General features: G+C 51.6%; 1 protein-coding gene across 1 annotated transcript in view; it reads right to left on the reverse strand.

The window, feature by feature from the left end:
- The window catches only part of FAIM2 (Fas apoptotic inhibitory molecule 2), a 36,746-nt gene that overhangs the window by 8,272 nt on the left and 3,832 nt on the right, over positions 1-24,642 (reverse strand). Inside the window, exons 2-9 of the mRNA XM_026660754.1 lie at positions 23,686-23,875; positions 15,988-16,091; positions 15,194-15,258; positions 13,223-13,276; positions 4,023-4,073; positions 3,239-3,278; positions 1,861-1,898; positions 936-1,023 (exon numbers count right to left, since the gene is read on the reverse strand). Coding sequence (XP_026516539.1) covers positions 936-1,023; positions 1,861-1,898; positions 3,239-3,278; positions 4,023-4,073; positions 13,223-13,276; positions 15,194-15,258; positions 15,988-16,091; positions 23,686-23,875 — 630 coding nt within the window. The remainder of the gene's footprint in view (positions 1-935; positions 1,024-1,860; positions 1,899-3,238; positions 3,279-4,022; positions 4,074-13,222; positions 13,277-15,193; positions 15,259-15,987; positions 16,092-23,685; positions 23,876-24,642) is intronic.

Below are 24,642 nucleotides of genomic sequence, written 5' to 3' on the forward strand. Positions count from 1 at the left end.
CCCAAACCCCATACCCAGCACCCATCAGACCCCGCCTAGACCCCAAACCTGGCACCCATCAGACCCTATCTATACCCCAAACCTCATACCCAGCAACCATTAGACCCCGCCTAGACCCCAAACCCCATACCCAGTACCCATCAGACCCCACCTAGATCATACATCCATCAGACCCCCACCTATACACAGCACCCTTCATGTCACACCTATACCCCAACCCCCCTACCCAACACCCATCAGACCCCGCCTAAACCCCAAACCCGCTACCCAGCACCCATCAGACCCCACCTATACCCCACACCTAGCACCCATCAGAGCCCTCCTATACCCAGCCCCCTTCATACCACACCTATACCCCAAACCCTCTACCCCAGCACTCATCCTACCCCAAATCCTGTACCCTTAACTTTATAGACCAGGACTCAACATACCCCACCTACACCCGAAATTCTGTAGCCTAGCACCCATCACACTCTGGACCTTATAACTCCAAATCCTATCATTATTATACAGCTTATTCACCACCTATATCCAATCCTTATCCACCTCAGCATTGTCATCCCACTGCACCCAAAATCCAAGACTCCCCAGGACCCATATCGCACCCATACTGCAACCCCCATCCCTGTCAGAGATTCCCTCCTGCACCCCACCTGTCCCCCCTCCCCCGGCCTTTAGCTGCTTTCCCAGATCCATACTTCCTGGCCAAACCATTTGCTGCATGAGTGTCAGCTCCTCTTTCCCTATCAAGATCTCCCTCCCCGCTCTGAGATGCATCCCGTGCCCCCCTGCCCTACATGCTGGGATAGTCTCACCTTAGAATCATAGAAGATCAGGGTTGGAAGAGACCTCAGGAGGTCATCTAGTCCAACCCCCTGCTCAAAGCAGGGCCAACCCCAACTAAATCTACCAACACCAACTAAATCAACACCAACCTTGGTCTGGAAGCTGAAGATGGTGACGGAAAGACACACCAGGGCTGTGATCCCCAGGCACAAGAGAACCGACGTGGTGTTGTAATAGCTGCAAAAGGAACATGGAAACCACATTTCTAATTAGATCCCACAAATGGATGGAAGGAGAGAGACAATTAGGAGCTCCAGGGGCTTAGCAGAGGTAGGCAGATAAAGCATGGATGCTAGGGTCAGGCAAACAAGCATCAGGGGTTGAGATTACCCTTCACTTCCCATATGGCTAGACAGTGGGGGTTCTTGGCTAGATAGGTATGGAAAAGCCTAAGAAATGACTGATGTGTGGATTCTCCTTCTGCTATAGATGAAAGAAAATTGCTGGCAAGGCCAGCCTCAAGCCTGCAATTTGCTTCCCTCTATCACTCTTTGGCCGGCAGAAGCCTGGATCTGTTAATATTCCTTCTGTGCTTTGCACTAAGAGAGGTGGGACTGCCCCCTAGACACTGCTTCTGCTCCCTACACAGCGGCTGGGAGAGGATGGGAATGGCAGAGCCCTGAGCCACCCCACAGCCAGCTTTCCTGCCCCGCTCCCTACAGCACCTCCTGCTTGGAGATGCCGCGACAGAAGTGGCAGTGGACTCCCCAAAAGCCCATGCCCCTGCAATGACGCGTGGTGGCGGGCGGGCTCTCTCTGGGGCTGGAGTTGATCTGAGCTTCCCCACAGCCAGCTGTTGGCAAAACACATGGAGTTCACACCGGCCTCCACTGGAGGTCGCAGCTGATGTCAAAGGAAGGGTCAGGTTTTGCTTGGCTATTTTAGCAGGAGCAAAGGGCCAGCGTTGCTCAGATAATTCTAACGTGGGAAGCCAAGGAAGGGAGCTGCAGAGAAGAGGTGGGACGTGGAGCCAAACTAAGGAAAAGAAATCTGATGCCCAACTGATTGACCTACCTGGAGAGCATTCCAGTGAGATAGGACATGGAGAGAGTCTAGGGGTCGGGGGGAGAAAGAGAAAGCATTAGTGTTGGGGTATGTGCTTAGTTACTCCACGAATAATTACTCAGAGCTGTCCCATAATTGTCCTTCATGGAGGCAGGGGGGGTGAAGGCAGAAGGCTTCCCAGTTCCCTTGGCCACTAAGGGTGTAGGCTTCCTCCAGGCCTATCCCAGTGGTGAGGCTACATGTAGGGCGGCTGGGTGCCTGGTTTTCAACTGGAAAGTCAGGTTGAAAAGGGGACCTGACAGTGTCCGGTCAGATCTATTGACCGGACACCCAAAGTCCAGTTACTGCGAGCGGGAGAGGTGCCGGGTCATCACCTGCTCCAGCCAGGGCCACCTCCTGCCTTCGTTGGGTGGCTGCAGCTCCCAACCCCGACTCTGTAGGCTACCCTCCTGACCCGGGAAGGGGTGGGTGGGAAGGGAAAAGCAGCGAGTGACTGGGGGAGGGGGGAAGAGGAGTGGACGGGGGTGGGGCCTAGGGTGACCAGACAGCAAGTGTGAAAAATCGGGATGGGGGTGGAGGGTAATAGGAGCCTATATAAGAAAAAGACCCCAAAATTGGGACTGTTCTTATAAAATTGGGACATCTGGTCACCCTAGTGGGGCCTCAGGGGAAGAGGCAGGGCAAGGACGGGGGCTCAGTGGAAGAGGTGGGGCATGGGCAGGGCTTTGGGGGGGAAGAGGCGGGGCAGGAGTGGGGCCTCAGGAGGAAGAGGCGGGGCAAGGGAGGTTCCAGCACTCCTGCTGGAGTGTCCAGTTTTTAAATATTACCATGTTGGCAACCCTAACTACGTGGACCACTTAGGAGTCACAGAGGGGCAGCAGAAGCTTGGCTCCGTCCAGAGACAGGCACCCATTTATTGTAGACGTCTTTCAATTCCTCCAGTTGTGGCACCCAGCGTAAGCAAGATGGCAGCGAAACCTCTTTAACAGGTGCCCCCAATGGAGACTGTTTCTGGATGATGGATGCTAACCTTCAAAGGGTAAAGCCCACAAGAGGGGTTTAATAGGGCACATCCCAATGGGTAGGGCTAAGAATGATACTTCCCTAGTTCCACATTGCTGCATGGGACCCAGATACCCCTCTGCCCCACTGGGCCTGCCTCCTCCTAATTTTGTTGTTGTTGTTTTTACAGGGTACCGCTTCATCTCAATTTATCTGGCTCTAGTTCCACCAGCAGGGATTGGGTTTAAGGTAGCAATTACTGGACCAATCTCTACGGCCTGCGTTAACCAGATGATCACAATGGTCCCTTCTGGACTCCTTAATCGCTATGAAATTGACGACACTCCAAAGGGCAGGTCAGTCACCGTGCCGGTAAGTTACTTACAAAGATACTCAAGAGGATCAGGTTCCATGGAAAATACCTCCTACAAGTGACGTGAAAAGAGTCAGTCAGCAACACGATCCAAAGAGCAGAGTGGTTTAAAGGTGTTGCATAATGCGTTGCCTAATGTGAATTACATAATTAATTATCTGTGCGGCACATGCCGGTGAGGCAACGCAACGTTAATTCTGCTGGGTAACTATAGCGCTGTGCCCAGGGGACTTCTACGTTGCGACACAAATGGATCCGCTATATTACAGCGAAGCAACCAGGAATCTCCAGCTCTGGGACAAGACGGCAGCGTTTTCACCGTATAATAATAAACAGCATCTACGGCTGGGCATCACCGAGATACAACAGCATCACCTCTGCTATTACAGTTACAATACAACTTAGACTTTTCCTACCACGTTGCAACTCTGATGCAGCCACTTGCAACTGCTCCGTGCGTCAGCACACAACCGCTCCGTGCACCAACACACAACTGCCCCGTGCACCAACACACAACTGCATCATGTCTGCTGCCTAAGAGCACATGGCCCCATGAATCTCGGGCAAGGAGACATAACTGCATTACCTCTGCTATAGCACAGCACTGAGACACGACTGCAACCCCTCTGCTACAGACAATGCAGCATCCGGGCTGCGTCTGCTCGGAGATACAACTTCGGTATGGATACCGTGTGCTACAGCCCATGAGTCAGGAACATACGGGATTTGAGCCGTGATAGGAAAGCACTAGTACGTCAGTTCAGTGGGTTGTTTAAAGCAGAAGGAAGTATTTTACCTGGGTCCGGAGCAGCAAGCCAGGATCAAGTATGTCACAAAGAACACGGCACTGTGAGAAAGAAGAAAGAGACAAAGGATGGGTGACGGAGGAAGAACCTGGCGCTGAATGCGGCTGACATGGGAAATGAAGCACTCTCGGGCTTGATTGTTCCTGCTGCGTTTTGCTGCTGACGCACCAGGGTGCTACACAGCCGAACTCCCTTAGAACACCCTGGGGAATGGCTTTACCATCCAGATCCAGATCGGAGACAGGAGGAGGTTTAAGACGGATTCTTAGGGTACGTCTACACTGCAGAAAGAGCGCCACGGCAGCACGTCTCATAGCCCAGGTCAGCTGACTCGACCCATGCTACGGGGCTAAAACTAGCAGTGTGAACATTCCTGCTTGGGCTGGAGCCCGGGCTCCGAAACCCGGCAAGAGGGGTGGGTCTCAGAGTCCAGGCTCCAGCCTGAGCCCGAATGTCTAGATTGCTATTTTAGTCCCGGAGGGAGAGCCTTAGTCAGTTGACTTGAGCTCCGAGACTCAGCACCGGAGGTTTTTTTTTGCAGTGTAGATGGTATTTGTCTGGCACCCATTATCCTAGTGTCCAAGTGCAACCCCTATTTTACAGAAGGGGAACTGGGACTCAGAGGGAGGAAGGCCCAGATCCTCAAAGGTATATTTGGGCACCTGGAGTTAGGCACTTAAATACCGTTGAGGATCTAGGCCTATGTGACATGCTCAAGGTCACACGGGAAGTCTGTAGCAGGGCAAGAACTCAACCCCAGGTCTCCTGAATCCCAGGTTAGTGCCCCAACCACCAGACTATCCTTCCTTTACAATAATACATAAATAAGTAATAATAATAAAGGAATCCGAGGGGAGAATACCCCACACAGCCCAAAACCTATTAAACTGGTCCACAAACCAAGCAGGCAAATTGCCAGAGAGTCGACCATCTCCAGAGTTGACCATCTCCAGAGAGTTGACCATGTCCAGAATTGACTATCTCCAGAGAGGTGACCATCTCCACCCTTGAGCAGCTCCAGAGAGTTGACCTGCTCCCAGCAATGAAGGGATCCTCCATCCCTCTCCAGAGCATCACACGGCCCTGTGTTTTTCCACAGGGTCGACAGTTATCCTGTAACGATAAACCGATAACCCCTAGTGCCTGAGGCAGCCCGGCAGTAGGTGAGAAGGCAGGTTCCAAAGGCATTGATGGTAATCAGAGAACTGGTGGCTCATGTGTCTAATGAATAAGGAACACGAACGGGGAGGCAAACCTCACAGTCCCTGATCAATGCGCCGTTGATAGATCTGTGCTCTGCTCCTGCAGGAGGAAGCCACAGAAAGTGCTGGGGACTGGAATAATCATGGAAGAGTGGAAGGAGGCTTCCCACAGATGGAGAGAAAGAGAGAGAGAGGGCCTGATTCTCATTACCCTAAGGCATCATTCTGCCTCTCTGGCAGTATAAAGGGACCTTTAAGTGGGTGGACATTACAGTCACACCAATGTAAAGTCCCTTTCCACCGCCAGAGCGGTGTAACGGGGTCTTAGTGTATATGGGAATCAGGCCCAGAGGGAATAAATAAAGCAACAGGATCAATAGAATGGATAGCGGAGAGACATGATGTGTGGGTGGATGGAAGGAAGGAAGAAAAGAAAGAATAGATAAGTCGAGTGGATGGATGGGAAGGAAAGGAAAGAGAGAAATCCCATCATCCAGGATCCCTTCCCCAAAGTAGGGGCTGCAAAAGAACACTGACTGGCATCAGACACGTTCCCTGCACTGCGAGGGAAGAATATGGACAAACAAGGAGGTCTGGAGATGGAAAGGCAGCTGGTGAGATATCTGGGGAACCTGCCTTGATAACAAGTATGGGTCCTAATTAGAAGCAGGATCTGAATCCACACGTCTCAAAAGGGGCTTTCTCAGATCTACCAAACCTTGCTCCCAGTGCTGAAGAGAACGTGTTATCCTGTAAGGGCATGAACGCTGCATCATCACCAGCTTCCTCCTCCGGCTGCTATTTTGGGTCTTTCGCCAACTTTCTCTAAGCTAGTTTCTCACCTCTGGGTTTTGGGTGTGAACTAACAAGAAACAGGTTCAGCGTGGCCTGTTCATGGCCATTTGCATCTCACACGCCACCTGCTTAATTAACTGCCAGGATGCAGACACTAACCTTGCAGAGGACCCAGGAAATGCTGCCTGGGCAAATATTTTTAACACCTCCGCTAAAAAAGAGACATTCTCAATGATTATTCAGGCCTGATGACTGGTCAGCATGCCCAACGGGTGGGATCTGAGCTCGAATCCAGTGCATTCCAATCCAGACTCATACGTACTTTTCAGCGCCTCCTTTATACTTGTTGCATTCTTTAATGGCTGACCGACAGATAGACCTCAGCTGGTATAAATCTGCGCAGCTTTGACTTTCCTTTACACCAGCTGAGGATCTGGCCCAAATATTGCAACAGGCAAAGCACACGTAAGCGGCCAGGGATGTGATTTTGCAGCTCATGTAGACATACCCACGCTAGCTTGACCTAACTGGCTCACTGAAAATAGCAGTGAGGACATGTGGGCCGCACAATTGAGTACATAGCCAGGGGGGTCTTGTGCTGCCCAAGCTGAAGCCCACACCACCGCGCCCTTGCGGCTACTTGTGGTGTAATGAGCACTGTGTTGGAATTGCAAGCGATACATTTAAGGGTATGTCTACACTACGAGAGTAGTTCGATTTTAGTTAAATCGAATATGTGCAATCGATATTAGAAAGTCGAACGTGTGTGTCTACACTAAGGACAGTAATTCGACTTTGTCAGTCCACACTACCAGGGAAAGCGTCGACATTGGAAGCAGTGCACTGTGGGCAGCTATCCCACAGTTCCCGCAGTCCCCGCTGCCCAGTGGAATTCTGGGTCGAGCCCCCAATGGCTTCTGGGTAAAAAATTGTGGCGAGGGTGCTTTTGGGTAACTGTCGTCATCCGTCAGTCACTACCGCCCTGCCTCCCTCCCTGAAAGCGCCGGCGGGAAATCAGTTCGCGCACTTTTTGATCAGTGACAGCGCGGACGCCACAGCACTGCGATCATGGATCCCGCTGCGACCATCGCTGCAGTTGTGGCCGTTCTCAACGCCTCGCACCTTATCATACACCTTTCCCAGAGGCAGATGCAGAGAAATCAGGCGAGGAGGCTACGGCAGCGGAGTGAGGGCCTGAAGTCGGAGAGTAGCACAGAGCTGTCAGAAACCACGACACCCAGCGCCGAGGACATCACGTTTGCAATGGGGCATGTGGATTTTGTTGAACGGCGATTCTGGGCCCGGGAAACAAGCACGGACTGGTGGGACCGCATAGTGCTTCAGGTCTGGGATGAATCCCAGTGGCTGCGAAACTTTCGCATGCGGAAGGGGACTTTCCTGGAACTTTGTGAGTTGCTGTCCCCTGCCCTGAAGCGCAAGGACACCCGCATGCGAGCAGCCCTGACTGTCCAGAAGCGAGTGGCCATAGCCCTCTGGAAGCTTGCAACGCCGGACAGCTACCGGTCAGTCGCGAACCACTTTGGCGTGGGCAAATCTACCGTGGGGGTTGTTGTCATGCAAGTAGCCAAGGCAATCGTCAAGGTACTGCTGTCAAAGGTAGTGACCCTGGGAAACGCGCAGGCCATCATAGATGGCTTCGCTGCGATGGGATTCCCAAACTGCGGTGGGGCTATAGATGGGACTCACATCCCTATCCTGGGACCGGGCCACCAGGCCAGCCAGTACATCAATAGAAAGGGGTACTTTTCAATGGTGCTGCAAGCACTGGTGGACCATCGGGGACGGTTTACAAACATCTACGTCGGATGGCCGGGCAAGGTTCATGACGCTCGCGTGTTCAGGAACTCTGGTCTGTTTAGACGGCTGCAGGAAGGTATTTACTTCCCGGACCACAAGATAACTGTTGGGGATGTGGAGATGCCTACAGTGATCCTCGGGGACCCAGCCTACCCGCTAATGCCCTGGCTCATGAAGCCCTATACTGGCGCCCTGGACACAGAAAAAGAACTGTTCAACTACCGGCTGAGCAAGTGCAGAATGGTAGTGGAGTGTGCTTTTGGCCGTCTCAAGGGGAGATGGAGAAGCTTACTCACTCGCTGTGATCTCAGCGAAACCAATATCCCCATCGTTATTGCAGCTTGCTGTGTGCTCCACAATCTGTGTGAGAGCAAGGGGGAGACCTTTATGGCGGGGTGGGAGGTTGAGGCAAATAGCCTGGCTGCTGATTACGCCCAGCCAGACAGCCGGGCGATTAGAAGAGCCCAGCGGGACGCGCTGTGCATCCGGGAGGCTTTGAAAGCCAGTTTCAAGGCTGAGCAGGGTACCCATTGACTTTTAAGTTTGTGGACACAGAAGCTGAACTTGCCCCCGTTTCTTTACCCAGTTGCCGTCGACTATCCTCTCCAATTACATACCCCCTTCACCCCCTTCCCAAAAAATAAAATCTGTTCTGTTTTGTTCATGGACACCGTTGTCTTTATTACTGTTTTCACGGGAATGTTTTAAACCTGGGACGCAGACTGTGGCGGGGAGCGGGTTTAGGGTTGTGATGCAAATGATGCTTCTAAACTCCAGGAATGACAGGCTCCGCGATGGTGGACTGGTTGTTTCAACGGAGCCTGCCAGCCCTCCTGGCCGGGACTGCGTGTATGTGTCGGCTATGTGACTGTCTTGCAGGGGGAGGAGGGTTACAGATCCCCTGCTGCGCGGCTCTGTGATCCAGGGTAAGGACCGCTGCATAAGATCTGTAACTGCCCTCCCCCGCCACCAAGTCACAGAGCAACACCACCGCCCCCACCACACAGAACATGAAAACCACCTCCCAGACTGACCAGGATAACTAGTCACTGCACTGTATATGTGCCCTGCTGCTGCACCTGCCCCCTGCTAAAGGTGACTGTCCTGTCCAATGACCAAGGCCCTTCCCCCCCCTCCAGACAGACTCCCCTCCAAAAGAAGAGGATGGAAACAGAAATGAACAGAAACGTATTCTTTATTAACAACCGCACATGGAACGGGGGGGTGAAACTTGGACGGGGTCTTGTGTGAGGCGGGTAGGAAAGGACTTTTCAAATTTTGGGGAATGAGAGCCTTCTAGTGGTAGAGCAGTCCGCAGGGGTGGAGTGAAATTTTTCCCGGCCCCTTCCACCCCTCCGTGTTTGGACTTTGGGTGAGGGGGGTATGGGACTTGGTGGCGGGGCAGGGCAGTTACAGAGAGACTGCAGCGGGGCTCTCTCCTCCTGCCTCCGGTCCTGCAGAACATCCACAAGGCGGCGGAGCGTGTCCGTTTGCTCCCTCATTAGTCCAAGCAGCGTTTGAGTAGCCTGCCTGTCCTCCTGTCGCCACCTCTCCTCCCGTTCCATGTTTGCCCGGTGCATTTGGGACAAGTTCTCCCTCCACTGTGTCTGCTGGGCTGCCTGTGCTCGGGAGCATTCCATTAGTTCAGCAAACATGTCTTCCCGTGTCCTCTTCTTCCTCCTCCTAATGTGCGCTAGCCTCTGGGCAGATGTGGCTGTGGGAATTGGAAAAAGGGAGTGAATTCCTGAGACAGAGCAATGTATCTGTGAACAGAGAACATAGTCTTTCTCTGTGAACAAGACCATGCAGAGCACCTATCACACGCGCACTGAGGACAAGGTCGAATTTTCGGCCCTCGCCTACAGTGCCTGCGGTCTTGCTGTGGCGAGCTGAGGAGCAGGGCAGGACACCGGACTTTGTCTAGATGGCAAACATGGTAAGCCGTAGACTTGTGGCCGCTTAAAACTTTAAGAGTGGCACTGGCCTCCTTTCACATAGAAAGCAATGCGAGTCTCTGCTGGCAGCAATCCTGCAAGCATGAACTCTGGCCCTGTCCCAGCCCCTCGCGGCTGTAAACCGCGTGGCTGTAAACCGGCGGTTGCAGTTCTGTAAAGGGACGGGCAAGCAGTCCCAATACTAACTTTCCCCTACCTAATTCACAGCAGGGAGTCATGCCTGACATCACCCTCCTGAAGGTCTCCGAGAGCCAGAAGGAGAAGATGCTCCGGGACAGCCTGCAGAAACCGGGGCCATTTGCTGCACTGCTGTGCAAGGCCATGATCCCGGAGTACCTGCTGGCGTTGTGGCAGGGAAACGTGTCCTACCACGGGGGGCCTAATAAGCTGTCCCTGCCCAGGAACCTGCTGATGAGGCTTGAAAAACACCTGCAGGAGGTGTATGAGGAGTTCTCCCCGGAGGATGTCGCCTCGATCCCCGGTTACATTGACCAGTTCTTGGCTTAGGTGCCCTTGGAGGGACAAATGACTGCAGGGTTTTGGGCACTATAATCATGAAGCGGACATTGTGAGATTTTTTTAAAATGGTTCGGACTATATATTGAGGCGCCCAAAGACGGAGTAATCATGATACACTTTGCACTGATTCCCCTTTTGTTTGACTTTCCTGTTTACATGTTTTTAAGCACTTTACCCACTGTTAATATTTTCAATCTTCCTGTTTTGTTGCAAATAAATGTTTACATGTTTTAAAGCACTTTAGCTACTGTTAATATTTTAAATATGCCAGTTATGTTGTAAATAAATGTTTGGATATTTAAAACACTTACTGCTTGATCCTTCCCCTGAATCTGTGTCTGGGGTAACGGCTGGGGAGGGTTGGTAGGGGATCTCTGTCAGGGTGATGAAGAGCTCCTGGCTGTCGGGCAAATCAGCGTTGTAAGCGCTGTCTACTGCCTCGTCCTCCTCATCTCCTTCCTCCTCTTCCCCGTCCGCTGAGGAACCGGCCGCGGACAATATCCCATCCTCAGAGTCCACGGTCAGGGGTGGGGTAGTGGTGGCGGCCGCACCTAGGATGGAATGCAGTGCCTCGTAGAAACGGGATGTGTGAGGCTGGGATCCGGAGCGTCCGTTTGCCTCTTTGGTCTTCTGGTAGCCTTGTCTCAGCTCCTTGATTTTCACGCGGCACTGCGTTGCATCCCGGCTGTAGCCTCTCTCTGCCATGGCTTTAGAGATCTTCTCATAGATCTTTGCATTCCGTCTTTTGGAGCGCAGCTCGGAAAGCACGGACTCATCTCCCCACACAGCGATGAGATCCAAGACTTCCCGATCCGTCCATGCTGGGGCCCTCTTTCTATTGGATTGCACGGCCATCTCTGCTGGAGAGCTCTGCATCGTTGCCACTGCTGCCACTGCTGCTGAGCTCGCCACGGTGTCCAAACAGAAACTGCGCTTCAAACTGCCCAGACAGGAAAAGGAATTCAAATTTTCCCGGGGTGTGGCTGGTCAGAGCATCCGAGCTCGGACTGCTGTCCAGAGCGTCAACAGAGTGGTGCACTGTGGGATAGCTCCCGGAGCTATTACCGTCGATTTCCATCCACACCTAGCCTAATTCGATATGGCCATTTCGAATTTAGCGCTACTCCTCTCGTTGTGGAGGATTACAGAAATCGATTTAAGGAGGGCTCTATGTCGAACTAAATGGCTTCGTGGTGTGGACGGGTGCAGGGTTAATTCGATATAACGGCGCTAAATTCGACATAAAAGCCTAGTGTAGACCAGGCCTAAGAGTGGGGGGATGGAACTTCTCTTGGGCTTGCATGCAGGCTAGGAGGCTTTGTAGTGAAGCATCTGGGAGCACCAGCAGTCAGTTTGCAGACAGATTATAGTAAGATGGGGTGAGTTGTGCCTCTCTGCGTCAGGGAGCAGCCTGTTTTCTCCCTCTCTGTTTTGGGTTCTTATGTGTTATCGTTCTGAATGCTAAGAAATAAAGCAATGTTATGTTGCAACCTTCCAACAAGAGTATTTATGTTTTTATCTAATTTCTCTGTGTGTATGATGTGTACATAACACTATTGGTACCTAAACTAGCTAGATTAAAGCTAGTTGTGGGTATGTCTCCACAAGCTGCAAGTCACACACCCCAGCTGCAGTGTAGATACATCCTTAGTGGTCAAGGTTGAGTTCAGCTTCCATTCTAACCCTCTTTTACCATTGCTCATAACTTTGTCAAGCTAATTCCCCTTGGGCTGATTTTTTCCATGCTTGGTCTCAGCTCAGAGGTGAATTTTCTTTTATATAGTCCGAATCACATCAGTGCAGCTGCTTTTGAGTGCATGAACATAATGCACCCGTTCTAAGTGCCAATTTTTCACAGAGATAACACGATACTGGATAAAAGCAGATATATCAAACTTGGCTGGTTTTGTAGATCTCACTGAGATTTAAGCAAGCTGGCCAAGTTTGAAGAAAATTTGACAACAGTGAAGCAGCTGGATTGCTGAGGCCTCTGCTCAGCATGCTGACCAATATCGTTTTCTTGTTTTCTTGTGCTCCCTTGTCTGTCTGTAATCAGCTGTTGTGTCTTGCCTTATAATTTGATTGTAAATTCTTTGGGGGCAGGGTCCATTGTTTTGTTCTGCATTTTTACAGTGCCTAGCACAATGGGGTCCTAGTCCATGAGTGGGCTCTTAGGGGCTACCACAATAAAAAATATTATTGTTGTTATTGTTATGTTATTATTATTATTGATAATAATAAAGAAAATTGGTACAGTAATTTTCAAGCTATGAGCATTTAAGTTGGAGGGGCTTCACAGATTCATAGATTCTAAGGCCAGAAGGAACCATTGTGAACATCTATCTGACCTCCTGTTTGTGCAGGCACAGTGGAATTTTGCCACCTGGTCTTTCTCATCAATTTAAAAAGTGATAGATTATGAGTAAACTTTTCTATAGTGCCTAAGAGACTTAGGACCTCAAGTCAATGGGAGTCAGGCTTCTAAGCCACTTGGGCGCATTTGAACATTTCACCCTGCAGCTTGGAAAATCCTCTCAACTCTGACTTCTACTGAATTCAACAACACAAGGTGATATTTCGAAACCGGCTGCCGGGTGGGACCTTAACAATATTTTGTTTAAAGTGCCCTGCAGTACATTTGATAGCGTTAAGTGTTTTGTTTGCATTCATCTCAGCACAGTAGCAAACACTCTAGCTAAGGTTACACTGAGGTTTCCGTTGTACACGTCTTGTTTTCCACAGGCTCATGTTTGTTTCTCGTCTCAAAGGTGAATTTCCTCTCCTGCGCGTGGGGGCAGGTGTTCCGATGCAGCAGCGTGCTCTAAAAGTGCCTCCAAATACATTCAACCGTACACAATCTGCTCCACCATTTAAGAATGGGAAAAGGCATTAGATACTTACTAGGAAGCCCAGTACCAGGCTGGGTTGGACTGGACGTAACCTTTGACTGGCTCACTGCAGGAGAGAGAGAAAGAAAAGGGAGAGGGAGGGTCATTCACAGGACACGGAACAGCAATCACTTCACAGACTGTTGGCTAAACGTATTCCCAAGGAAGTGCGTAGTGGGTATAGAGTGGCATGCGGGTGATGGCCGCCATCTTGGCAGACACACCAGAGACTCAACCCAGAACTCCAGAGCTAAAAGCCGGAGCTGCTATAGGACCAAGCTCCCATAGCTCCTCCCCTCTGTGGTTCAGTACAGAGCGGGACCTGTACCACGCGCTCACCAATGGGTTATACATGCACGTGTGGGCATAAGCACTAGCAACATGACTAGTTTAGAAGCATCTATGCTGCCGATTCTGTATGTCTATATCTCAGGATAGGCTCTCAGAACTGTTCTGGGGAATTTCTATGGCCGGTGTTATACAGGAAACCAGACTAAATGATCACTTCTGGCCTTGGAATCTATGACTGATGTAGGCGTAGGGGCATCATTTCCATGGGTGATGGTATCCTGGCAATGCCCATGTCTTCTCTGGGACTCCCAGTTTGCAGGTGGGAAATTGAGGCATTTAAGAGGCTAAGTGACTTGCCCAAGGTTACACAGGAAGTTCATAGCAGAGGCAGGAGTTGAACCTGGGTCTCCCACATCAGCGCCCCAACCACTGGGCCATTCTTCCTACTTGCTGAGGTTTAACTGATTGGAAATAAACAAAACTGTTCAATAGGAAGGCCAATCTTGTGGAGGAGGCACTAGCTTAAGGTACATAAAGAACAGGTTCAGTTCCCACCTCCCTCATCGCTTTCCTGTGGGACCTTGTGTGAGTCACTTAATCTGTACACAGGGTCTAATAATCCTTTCTTTGTGCGTTCTCCATTTAGATTGTCGGCTATTTGGAGCAAGGACTGTCTTTTACTATGTGTGTGTGTACACTGCCTCGCTCAATGGGCCTGCTTTGAGCAGGGGATTGGACTAGATGACCTCCTGAGGTCTCTTCCAACCCTAATCGTCTATGATTCTATGATATCTGCAGTGATGTTCATGATAATAACCTGTCATCAAAGCACTTTCCTATACAAACTAGTTACAGAAACATCACACACACCCGTGGGAGGTAGGCCGGTGTCATGATCCCCATTTTATTGATGAGGAAACTGAGGCATAAAGAGGGGAGGAGATTTGCCCAAGATCCCACAGTCAGTGGCAAAGCTAGAATTAGAAGCCAGGGAGACTGATTCCCAGGAGGCTGCACGCTCCCTTCTGAAGTCAATATTAGAACCCAGGAGACCTGACTCGGAATCCAGGGCTCTCCCCAAATATGCATATTAACTATGAACTATTTTTTTCGAAAGGAGCGAGCTATAGACACCCCGCTGTTCTCAATTATGCAGCCAAGCCTGCTGGAGGGAAAGGGCTGCCGGCTTCTTAGACAAGTCGCTGAACTTCTTCAAGTGATGGGTGATCTATTATTAATCCTAAATGTAATTTGATCTATGTGCACCCAAAACACTAAGTTATCGGAGCTACAGGGAGCCTGATACCTGCTTACTTGAGTATAGATAAGCTACTCCCCAAGGGAAAGATACCCACATATCTGGGGCTGACTTGATAATGCCCCAGGGAAAGATATCCAGGTATCAGAGTGACAGATAATGCTCAATGGAATGATACACAGGTATCAATGCCAGTTAATACCCACGGGAAAAAATTCCAGGTACCTGAGTGATGGATAACATCCAAGGGCAAGCTACCCAGGTACCTGAGTGACAGACAGCACTCAAGGAAAAGTTATCCAGGTACCCGAGTCACTGATAATGACCAAGTGAAAGATACTCAAGGACCTGAGTGACCGATACTTGAGGAAAAGATACCCAAGTGCACAAGTAAGACATCAGAGCTGAGGATTGTTGCTAACTCCAGAGACCTACCAGAAGGTGAAGAGAGCCACAATGCTGACCGTGACAGACAGCTGGAGCATAAGAATGGCATAGACCTGAAACGAGAAACCACAGCACCTTGTCAGTGCGGATCACAGTCATGCCTGGCTGGAGGCAAAAACCACCCCCATGCTCCCCTATCTGGATCCTCTGCTGATGGAAACCCTCCATCGGATCCTCAGGTGATGTAAGTGGCTCCATTGACATCACTCGAGCGGTGTTATTTACACCGACTGGCAATCTGGCCCATTGCTTTCAGTGGAGCGACACCAATTTACACCAGCTGGGGATCTGGCCCCGTTGACTTCACTGGAGCTACGTGGATTTACCCCAGTTGGGGGTCAGGTCCATTGACTTCAATGGAGCTATGCTGATATACACCATCTGGCCAAGGAACCATTTTGCTGCCCTAATCCGCCTTAAGAACATGTGTTCCAAACGCGTGATGGAGACGGCCCTGCGGTATCACCAGAATCCAACACCGTTAATTAACTCTTTCTGCGCCGTTTTGGGCTCATCCTCCACAGTGGGCCTGAGCCAGGTAGCTCAGACGCAGATCTGAACGTGCCCCGATTGACGTGAGCATGAAGGCCCTGCAGCGCGGCGCTCGCTGGGTCTCACCAGCCTGAGCCATCCAAGCCGTGCACTGGGCTAGCGCATCATTGCACTGGCTGGGATCGTGGAGCTGCGTCTTACTTCATTCTCCCACACACACACTCCTCTTGGGGCCCATTAGCTTCAGCCAGGATCCCTATGTACGCTTGGGAGGCTGTCCCAGGAGGTACCTTTCTGACGAACACTCTGCGCACGTTTTTGTCATCCCAGTTGAAGGTCGTGAGTAGCTCCGTGTCTCCGGGGTACCCTCCACTCCCGTAGTTTGGGCTGGCACCTGGAAAGAGAAAGACACATCAGATGCCACCTCCCAGCTTTGCCTGTCACCTCAGCTGTGTCCTGCCACTTCCCCAGGGGGCACTGGGGTGTTGTCTGAAACCAGGGGTGGATTCAAGTTTATAGCAGGCCTGGATTGCCCCCCAAACCTCAAGATTTGCCACACACGTTGCACCACCAGCCCAAGGAGATACTTCCACTAGGCATCCCAGCTTAGACCCTGTCTTCCTGAGCCCTTGATCTTCCTACCCAGCCAACCACATCAGGGACGTCTCCCTGTGGCTTTGACTCTGAATTATCCGCTGCATCCTGATCCTGCCTGAGCTCAGATCCTGCCTCAGTCCATGCCTGGCCTGAGACACAATTCAAGACCAAAGGAAAGGTCAAGAGAAGAAAAGACCCTTCCCCAGGAGCTCCTACTGGGAGGCACAAGCGTTTTGCTGTCCACACTCCAACAGCGATCAGTGCCGCTCTGTCGAAGAGAACTAAAGGCGCAGATCTCCTGGGAGCTGCAACCACAAGCCCTGCCCTGGCATGACAGGATCAGAACAATAGCATGCCCCCTGCAACAACTGCATACGCTAGAGTGTGGGCGGGCAGGACTTAATGCAAAGCCACCGGTCGCCTTCCAGAACGTGACTTCCCTCTCCATTGTAACACACCCCGAGGCAGAGAAATCAGGTGCCAACGTGCTGGCACCAGGAGCTGCGGGACATGACTGGCCTGCCTGGCGTCGGTCGTTCAGCAGAAGGAGAGAGTCGTTTCAACAGGACGTGGGACAAACTGGCTGCTGGGAGACAGTTCACTGGGACGTATCAGCTGTTGGGTGTCATGGGGATGGGGATCTCAAGGCCGAGCTAGGCAACTCCTCATGCTCCCCACGGATGAGCCCCAGGTCACCTGCTCTTGTACCACATTTGGGTGGGGGTCCCAGAGAAGAGGAAATGGCCTCACACACCCTTGTGCCTCACCCCCATGGAGGGAGTCCTGGAGCAGAAATGCTGACATCATATAGTGACCCACTCCGAGGATGGGGGCCCTGGAGAACACTGCCCACCTGATTATCTTTACCTGAACTTGGGCATGGCGAGAGGGCGTTAGGCACTCTGTATTCAGGGCCCAGTCTCAGTATATATTAGAGCAACCTTTGGGCTACCCTAACTTCTGAAAAAGAGATAACTGTCACAGCGGAGTGTCCTCTGGCCAGGCTCCCTACCCACCCCCTAAGCTGGCGAAGGCCCTCCACAAAAGCGGATTCTCAGGGGGCGGTTTAAACCCACTGTGAGTCCACTTTACCCTGCCAGAGAGGCATAAAATGGCCTTTGATCCACTGAGACCTGGGCCCCGTGTTCTCAGCGGTCTGTAACTGTTATCAAAGGAGCACCTTTCTGGAAACCTTCCTCCCCTTTGAGCACTGAGAGCATGGAAAGTTTTAAGTCTGTTAAGCGAGCGGTTTGGGAGTTGCCGTATGTGACAACATAAAAGGTCACAACCTACTGTAAAAAAGAAAAAGCCGTTGATTAACTCAGACATAACTCAAAAAAAGAAAAGATAAAGTATGTCCCAGTTCTGGTTAAACAAACTCAACTGAAGAGCTGTTAACCTTGGAACAATGGCCACCGAGCCCAGACGAGTTCTGCCGTAGCAGGAGGAGCTCAATGATCCACTTGAAGATTGCTCCATAACCTGACCATCAGGCTGGTTCTTGTGGCTTGGGAGTAGACTTGCAGAGCAGGGCAAAGAATGGATTTTTCGGTTCACCGGCACTTTTGACAAGTCGGGGGTGGGGGGGCGCAGGGAATTGTGTCCGGTCGGATAGAAAACGAACCTTTTTTGAAAATTTTGGGTAAGTCGGAAAGTAAAAAGAAAAAACGGGGGGGGGGGGAGAAGGGGGTCAAACAAACTGTTTTGTATCGACCCAATCAAAACATTCTTCATGCTTTTGAACTGTTTTTTTTAATGACATCAAAAGAAACGATCAAAATGAAAATCAAAAATCAAAAATCAAAATGAAATCAAAAGAAAGTTTCAAAAGTTTCAGGGGGCGGGGCACAGCTGCTGCTGAACAGCAAACAAGAGGCAGAGCAGAATCCTGTTTCTGGGGAGAATTTACAGAAGTGGGACCCAATTATCCAAACTAGAAGTGTGGCCAAGACACGGGGTGAACATCCGTATTCTTGCTAACAGTGTCATGGGATCTTTAATAGCCATCGTGAAGGCTCAGATGACACCCTTACTTTCCAGCCATGGCCAGAGGCCTCACCTTTCACTGAATATTAAATACCTCCACATGGATGCAGCTGTCCTGTCACCCACAGCCCTCTGCTAAACTAGCTCTGCAATCCCCTGGCCCTGTCGAATTGCCTGAGAATTAACAGGTGCCTGCCTCATTTCTTGTGACAACTCATTTCCCAGGCACACAGGCTGCTTCTTCAAGGAGGTCCTCTGCGCTGCCCCTGACGCGAGTGACACGCAGGGCTGCTGACTGACTTGCCCACAGACACGGAGTGTCTCAGCACTGAGCCTAGATCAGAGAGAACCCAGGTCCCTTACTGCCTTCTAGACCTGTTCCCAAACCACCTGCGCCGAGAGCTCTTCATTAAGAGGCCTTCTTTGCCTATAATGAAACACAAACAGGGAAGAGCAAACCTGCCCAGTGGATCATCTCTGAGGTTTAGCGCATATAAGCCAGGCCCGCAGCAAACGTCACCCCTGATCTATGGGAAGGGTAAGAGCAGGGAAATCCTCAGGTACATGGGACTATCTGGATGACTGAGTTGACAGTAGGGGGCAGAATGTGATGTAACCGTAGCCGTGGCAACCAGTGATGCTGTTGCAGAATAATAATCCTTAGCCCTGATCATCACTAGATCTCAAAGCACTTTGCAAAGGAGGTCAGTATCATTATCCCCATTTTACAGATGAGGAAACTGAGGGAGGGGAAGTGACTTGTTTGAGGTCACCCAGATGGCCAATGGCAGAGCCAGGAATAGACTCTAGGCATCCTGAGTCTCCGTCCAGTGTTCTAGTCACTAGGCAATACCATCTAGTGAGAGAGGATCAGGGATAACTGAAATGGGGAAACTGAGGCACAGAACAGGCATACAAGTCAAGTTTAGAATTCAGTAGTCTCTGGCTCCCAGGTCTGTGCTCAAACCATTCGTCCATCCTATACTGCACATCAGATCAGGTAGACAGAGTGAGAAATACCATAATTAGATAGATACATAGGCAGGCAGGCATGTACAGTGACAATGATGATAGAGGGGTACCATGAATGCCAGAGGTTGATCGATCGCCCATAATTCATTGAGGTATAAATACGATAAGTGAGTTGACTGGAAGCCGATGGCACTGTTGATAAGAACCATGGTGTGGACAGATGACAATAATATCGTCGCTCATGACACGCAGAGGGGCTGGTGCTGAGAAAGAAGTGTTTACCAAGAGATTGAAGACCATACTGCTCCTCTCTAGCCCCTCCCAGGGAAATGGAGAGAGCCGCTGGCACTGAGAAGGACGTGTTTACCAAGAGATTACCAAGGCCTTATTGCACCTCCCTACCCCGGCCCACCCAAGGTTCTCCATGATCTTTACAAGCAATTCCAAATTTAGCTCCACCGTTCCCTTGTGATGCAGGCAGGTGTCAACAGCTGGAGAGGTTACAAACAAGGACACTGAAGCACAGAGAGGGACGTAGTGCCTAAATATCTTGCTCAAGGTCACATGGAGAACATTTGGCATAGCCAGAAATAGAACCCAGGATCCTGAGTCCCTGTGTTCCAAGTGCCTCCGCTTGCTGTCCTCGCTGCTGGAAGTCCAGTAACTTCTCTGTTCTCGGCCTCAGATCCAGGGTGCAGTTAAATTCAACACAGCCCTCCATAATCCAGCACCAGCCTATGCTATGCAATGTACCTTCGATGTCACTCACGGCAAGCTCAGGGATTGGATTTGCCAAACCCAGTTAACCACTGGCCCATCTAGTCCTGCATCCCAGCTCTCACCGATGGGCTTAATGCCCACGGCATCATGGGAAGGTGAAAAACACCACCTTGCACGGAGCCTCTCGTGCAATACCATACGGTCCACTGAGAGCCCTCGAGAACAGCCGTTGTCGTGTGCTCCACAGCCTGAAGTGCGGTTATCCTTGTAATTCTCCTATTTTGTGCACATGTTATGAACGGTCTATTATTTTAGAGTTCCAAAGGTTTAAACCCCCTTGTCAATGTGTGCCCCCCGCCCCCTTCCAGAGGCAGTGCTAGCCCACTGGGGGCCCTAAGCAAGAATATTCTCAGGGGGGAGGCCCCACACACAAGACATAAAAAAGCAGACAGGGGTCCCCCTTGAGCTGCTCAAGGCCCTAAGCAATTGCTTAGTCTGCTTATGCCTAGCGCCCCCCGCCCCTCCATGCCAGAGAGGACGTGAGTCTGTTACAGCTGCCAGCTCAAGCTATATAGACTCACCTGGTTAGCCCTGTTCTGTCTCTGCTGGGTTGGCCACAGCCGTCACACAAGAGTGCCAAGCACCGCAGCTTCATATCTCCCCAAAGACCGTCTCCTCTCCTCCTTCTTTGCATCACTGTCACCTGCCCTACCATTCAGGCGTGCAAGCTCACCTCCCAAAGGTTCTCATACAGCTCCTCTTACCCTACGATCTGAAGACCTCATAGAATCATAGAATATCAGGGTTGGAAGGGACCTCAGGAGGTCATCTAGTCCAACCCCCTGCTCAAAGCAGGACCAGCACCAACTAAATCATCCCAGCCAGGGCTTTGTGAAGCCGGGCCTTAAAAACTTCTAAGGATGGAGATTCCACCACCTCCCTAGGTAACCCATTCCAGTGCTTCACCACCCTCCTAGTGAAATAGTGTTTCCTAACATCCAACCTAGACCTCCCCCACTGCAACTTGAAACCGTTGCTCCTTGTTCTGTCATCTGCCACCACTGAGAACAGCCGAGCTCCATCCTCTTTGGAACCCCCCTTCAGGTAGTTGAAGGCTGCTATCAAATCCCCTCTTGCCATCGATAATGCATTTATCTTCCCAGCACCGTTCCAGAGGGTAATATATTACCTCCAATTTACAGATGGGAAACTGAGGCACGGACAGGCTCAGTGACTTGCTCGAGGTCACCCAGGAAGGCTGTTGCAGAGCAGGGACTTGACCCAAATCCTTGGCTAACACCCTAAACGCTAGGCCAGTGGTAGGCGGGCCAAATCTGGACCACCAGATGCTTTTGAACAGACCCGGGAATATTTTTATTTACTTGTTATCAATATTGTTATTTTATTATTATTATTATTTTCTCTGGACTATACCCTGACCAAGAAATTTGGACCTTGACAAAAAATAATTGACTACCCCTGCACTAGGCCATCTTTCCCTTTAAGCTGGCTCACCATAGGCGCCGACCCCGTGGGTGCTCCAGCACCCACTGGCAACCAGCTCCCCCCACCCCACCCCCCAGCACCTACCATCCACCGGCGGCCCCACCGATCAACTCCTCCCCCTCCCTCCCAGCGCCTCCCACCCACCGCAATCAGCTATTCCGCAATGTGCAGGAGGTGGTGGGAGAGAAGGGGAGGAGCAGGGACGGGGAGCGCTCAGGGGAGGGGGCAGGAGAGGTGGGGAAGAGGCAGGGTGGGGGTTTGGGGGAAGGGGTGGAGTGGGGGTGGGGCCAGGATGGAGCAGGGGTGGGAAGAGGCAGGGCGGGGGTGGGGGCTTGGGGGAAGGGATGGAGTGGGGGCAGGGCTGGGGCTGAGGAGGTGTTGAGCACCCCCAGGGGAAATTACAAGCCGGAGCCTGTGCTGTTCACTCCTTACTTCCAAGATGCTGCCACTTCTTCCCCTGCTTTGCCCATTAACTCACTGCTTTCCTAGGCAAACACTCCAAGTCAATGAGAATTCAACCTGTGTGACAGCCTCGGGATCTAGCCACTCTGCTAACAAGGTGAACCCAGTGCTCTTGCCTATTCAAGAGCAGGGCAGGTAATGTTTGGCCTCCCACGCTAAAATAAACCAAGCCGCATCAGTGCATTTATGTTTGCCTCTGGGTACTTCGTACATTACACAGTGCCTGTCGGTGCAATTTCACACACACACACAGCCCGGATATAGGAGCCCCCAGCTTGCAGCCAGGCAGGGGTCAGAGAGATCAGAGAAAGAGGAAAGGGACCTGGAGTAAGAGGAATGTGGTGGCCATCAAGGGGGGGACTCCACAGGGCCGGCGCAACCCATTAGGCGACCTGGGCAGTCGCCTAGGGCGCTAACATTTGGGGGGCGGCAACCGCGGTGGCTGGATCTTCGGCCACCCCGGTCATCGGCGGTATTTCAGGGGCGGGACCTTCCGCCGCCTAGGGTGGCAAAAAAACTGGCGGCGCTCCTGGGACTCCATATGATGGCACATACAACTGGGCACACAGCTGCAACGTGGGAATTTTGCCAGGCTCATAAACTGCATGGGTCTGGAGTCGATAGATCAAAGCAATCCCCCAGTGCATTTATAACCTTGTAACTTGCAATTACGTGTTATTTATCGCCTCTCTGTTACGGACACGGACACCGAGGCAGAAGGGGATGAGGGAGAAAGATTCAGAGGCAGTCAAGGTGCAAGTGTCTTCAGGGAGCTCCAGATAAACAGCTCAGCGACTTACTAGCCCCATGCTTCCCTGCAGCGGGAGGTCTCCATGGATGCATCTTTACCGTCATTGGAGCCCTAAGGATGCAGTTACAGGATGTAACAGAAATAATCCCCATACACACACACACCTGGAAATTCAATCCAAACAAGCCAGGAGTCAGATGCATCCACCAAAGACACGACCTGAGATTCACTATAACACGACCAGCTGTTTGCTTACTAAGAAATCAGCCCTACCAGGGGCCGTACAGTCAGGACTCCTCAGTTTATCCCCCTCTCTGAGAGGGAGTAGGGCAGGGATGGCCAACCTGAGCCCGAGAAGGAGCCAGAATTTACCAGTGTACATTGCCAAAGAGCCACAGTAATACGTCAGCAGCCCCCCATCAACTCCCAGTGCCTCCCACCCACCAGCAGCCCTGCCGATCAGCGCCTCCCCCTCCCTCCCCGCACCTCCCAATCAGCTGTTTCGTGGAGTGCAGGAGGCTCTGGGGGGGAGCAGGAGGAGCGAGGACACAGCAGACTCAGGGGAGGGGGCAGGAAGGGGTGGAGTGGTGGCAGGGCCTGTGGCAGAGCCAGGGGCTGAGCAGTGAGCACCCCCCGGCACATTGGAAAGTTGGCGCCTGTAGCTCCAGCCCCACAGTCGGTGCCTACACAAGGAGCCGCATATTAACTTCTGAAGAGCCGCATGTGGCTCCAGAGCCACAGGTTGGCCACCCCTGGAGTAGGGTCTAGTGGTTAGAGCAGAGGATTGGCCGTCAGGACTCTTAGATTCTACCCCCTGCTCTGAGAAGGAGTGGAGTCTACCGTCCGTACTCCCGGATTCTATTTCTGGCTCTGCCACTGACTTGCTCTGTGATCTTGGCCAAGTCTTTGCACCTCAGCTTCATTCATCAGTAGAACGGGGACAATAAACTGGCCGAGTGAATTTCATAGCAATGCAGGGCAAGCGAGTACTCACTGGGGTCCACATAAGCCCAGCTGGGGTGGAGGGGAACAGACGGTGGAGGGGAGAACGCCTCCGTTTTCATCCCTTCCCCGGAAGTTGCTTCCTCGTACGTCGGGGGTGCCGATGGGGCGGTTGCATTGTCCTTTTTCTCTCCCTGTCCCTGCTGTCCCTCGGAGTTAGGAGGCTTGTTATTCACAGAGAGCTGTGTGGCAAAGAGAAATCAGGATTAAAATAGCCACGATAGAACGAAGAGGAATAAGAACAACCTCACAGCTGGAACCATCAGCTGACACATCACAGATGGCAACTCATCTGTGGTTTGGGCCTAATCCAAAGCTCATCAACGTCATTGGAAATACACTCATCAACTTCAATGGGCTTTGGATCTCGCCTTTGGGTGAATTCAGTCCGGTACACTTGGAAACATTCAGGGTTATAATAATATATGGAGATATACCTATCTCATAGAACTCGAAGGGACCCTGAAAGGTCATCGAGTCCAGCCCCCTGCCTTTACTACCAGGACCAAGTACTGATTTTTGCCCTAGATCCCTAAGTGGCCCCCTCAAGGATTAAACTCACAACCCTGGGTTTAGCAGGCCACTGCTCAAACCACTGAGCTATCCCTCCCCCAAAGTTGGAAAGTGGAGGGTGAACAGAACCTCTCTCCAGTCCCCATCCGAAGAGAAGGTGGAAGGAGGTCAAAATGGAGGAGGAGAGCAGGGCCGTAGCAACAAAGAACGTGGCCCCCTCCGAACGGTGGCCCCCTCCGAACATATGTCCGGGCGGGGCCCCTTACAATGCAGAAACTGGAATGCGGTATTTATTTTGCCACTTTTAGGGGCCCCCTTCCTTGCGGGCCCCCTCCGGTCGGAGGGTACGGAGGGCGCTCGCTACGCCTCTGGAGGAGAGAGAGCCAACGAGGGACAGATATGGAGTGGGAGAGGACAAAATGGAGGAGAAGAGAGG

Source organism: Terrapene carolina, unplaced genomic scaffold (assembly GCF_002925995.2).
Source record: "Terrapene carolina triunguis isolate 2854851 unplaced genomic scaffold, T_m_triunguis-2.0 Scaffold836, whole genome shotgun sequence".
NCBI lineage: Eukaryota > Metazoa > Chordata > Testudines > Emydidae > Terrapene > Terrapene triunguis.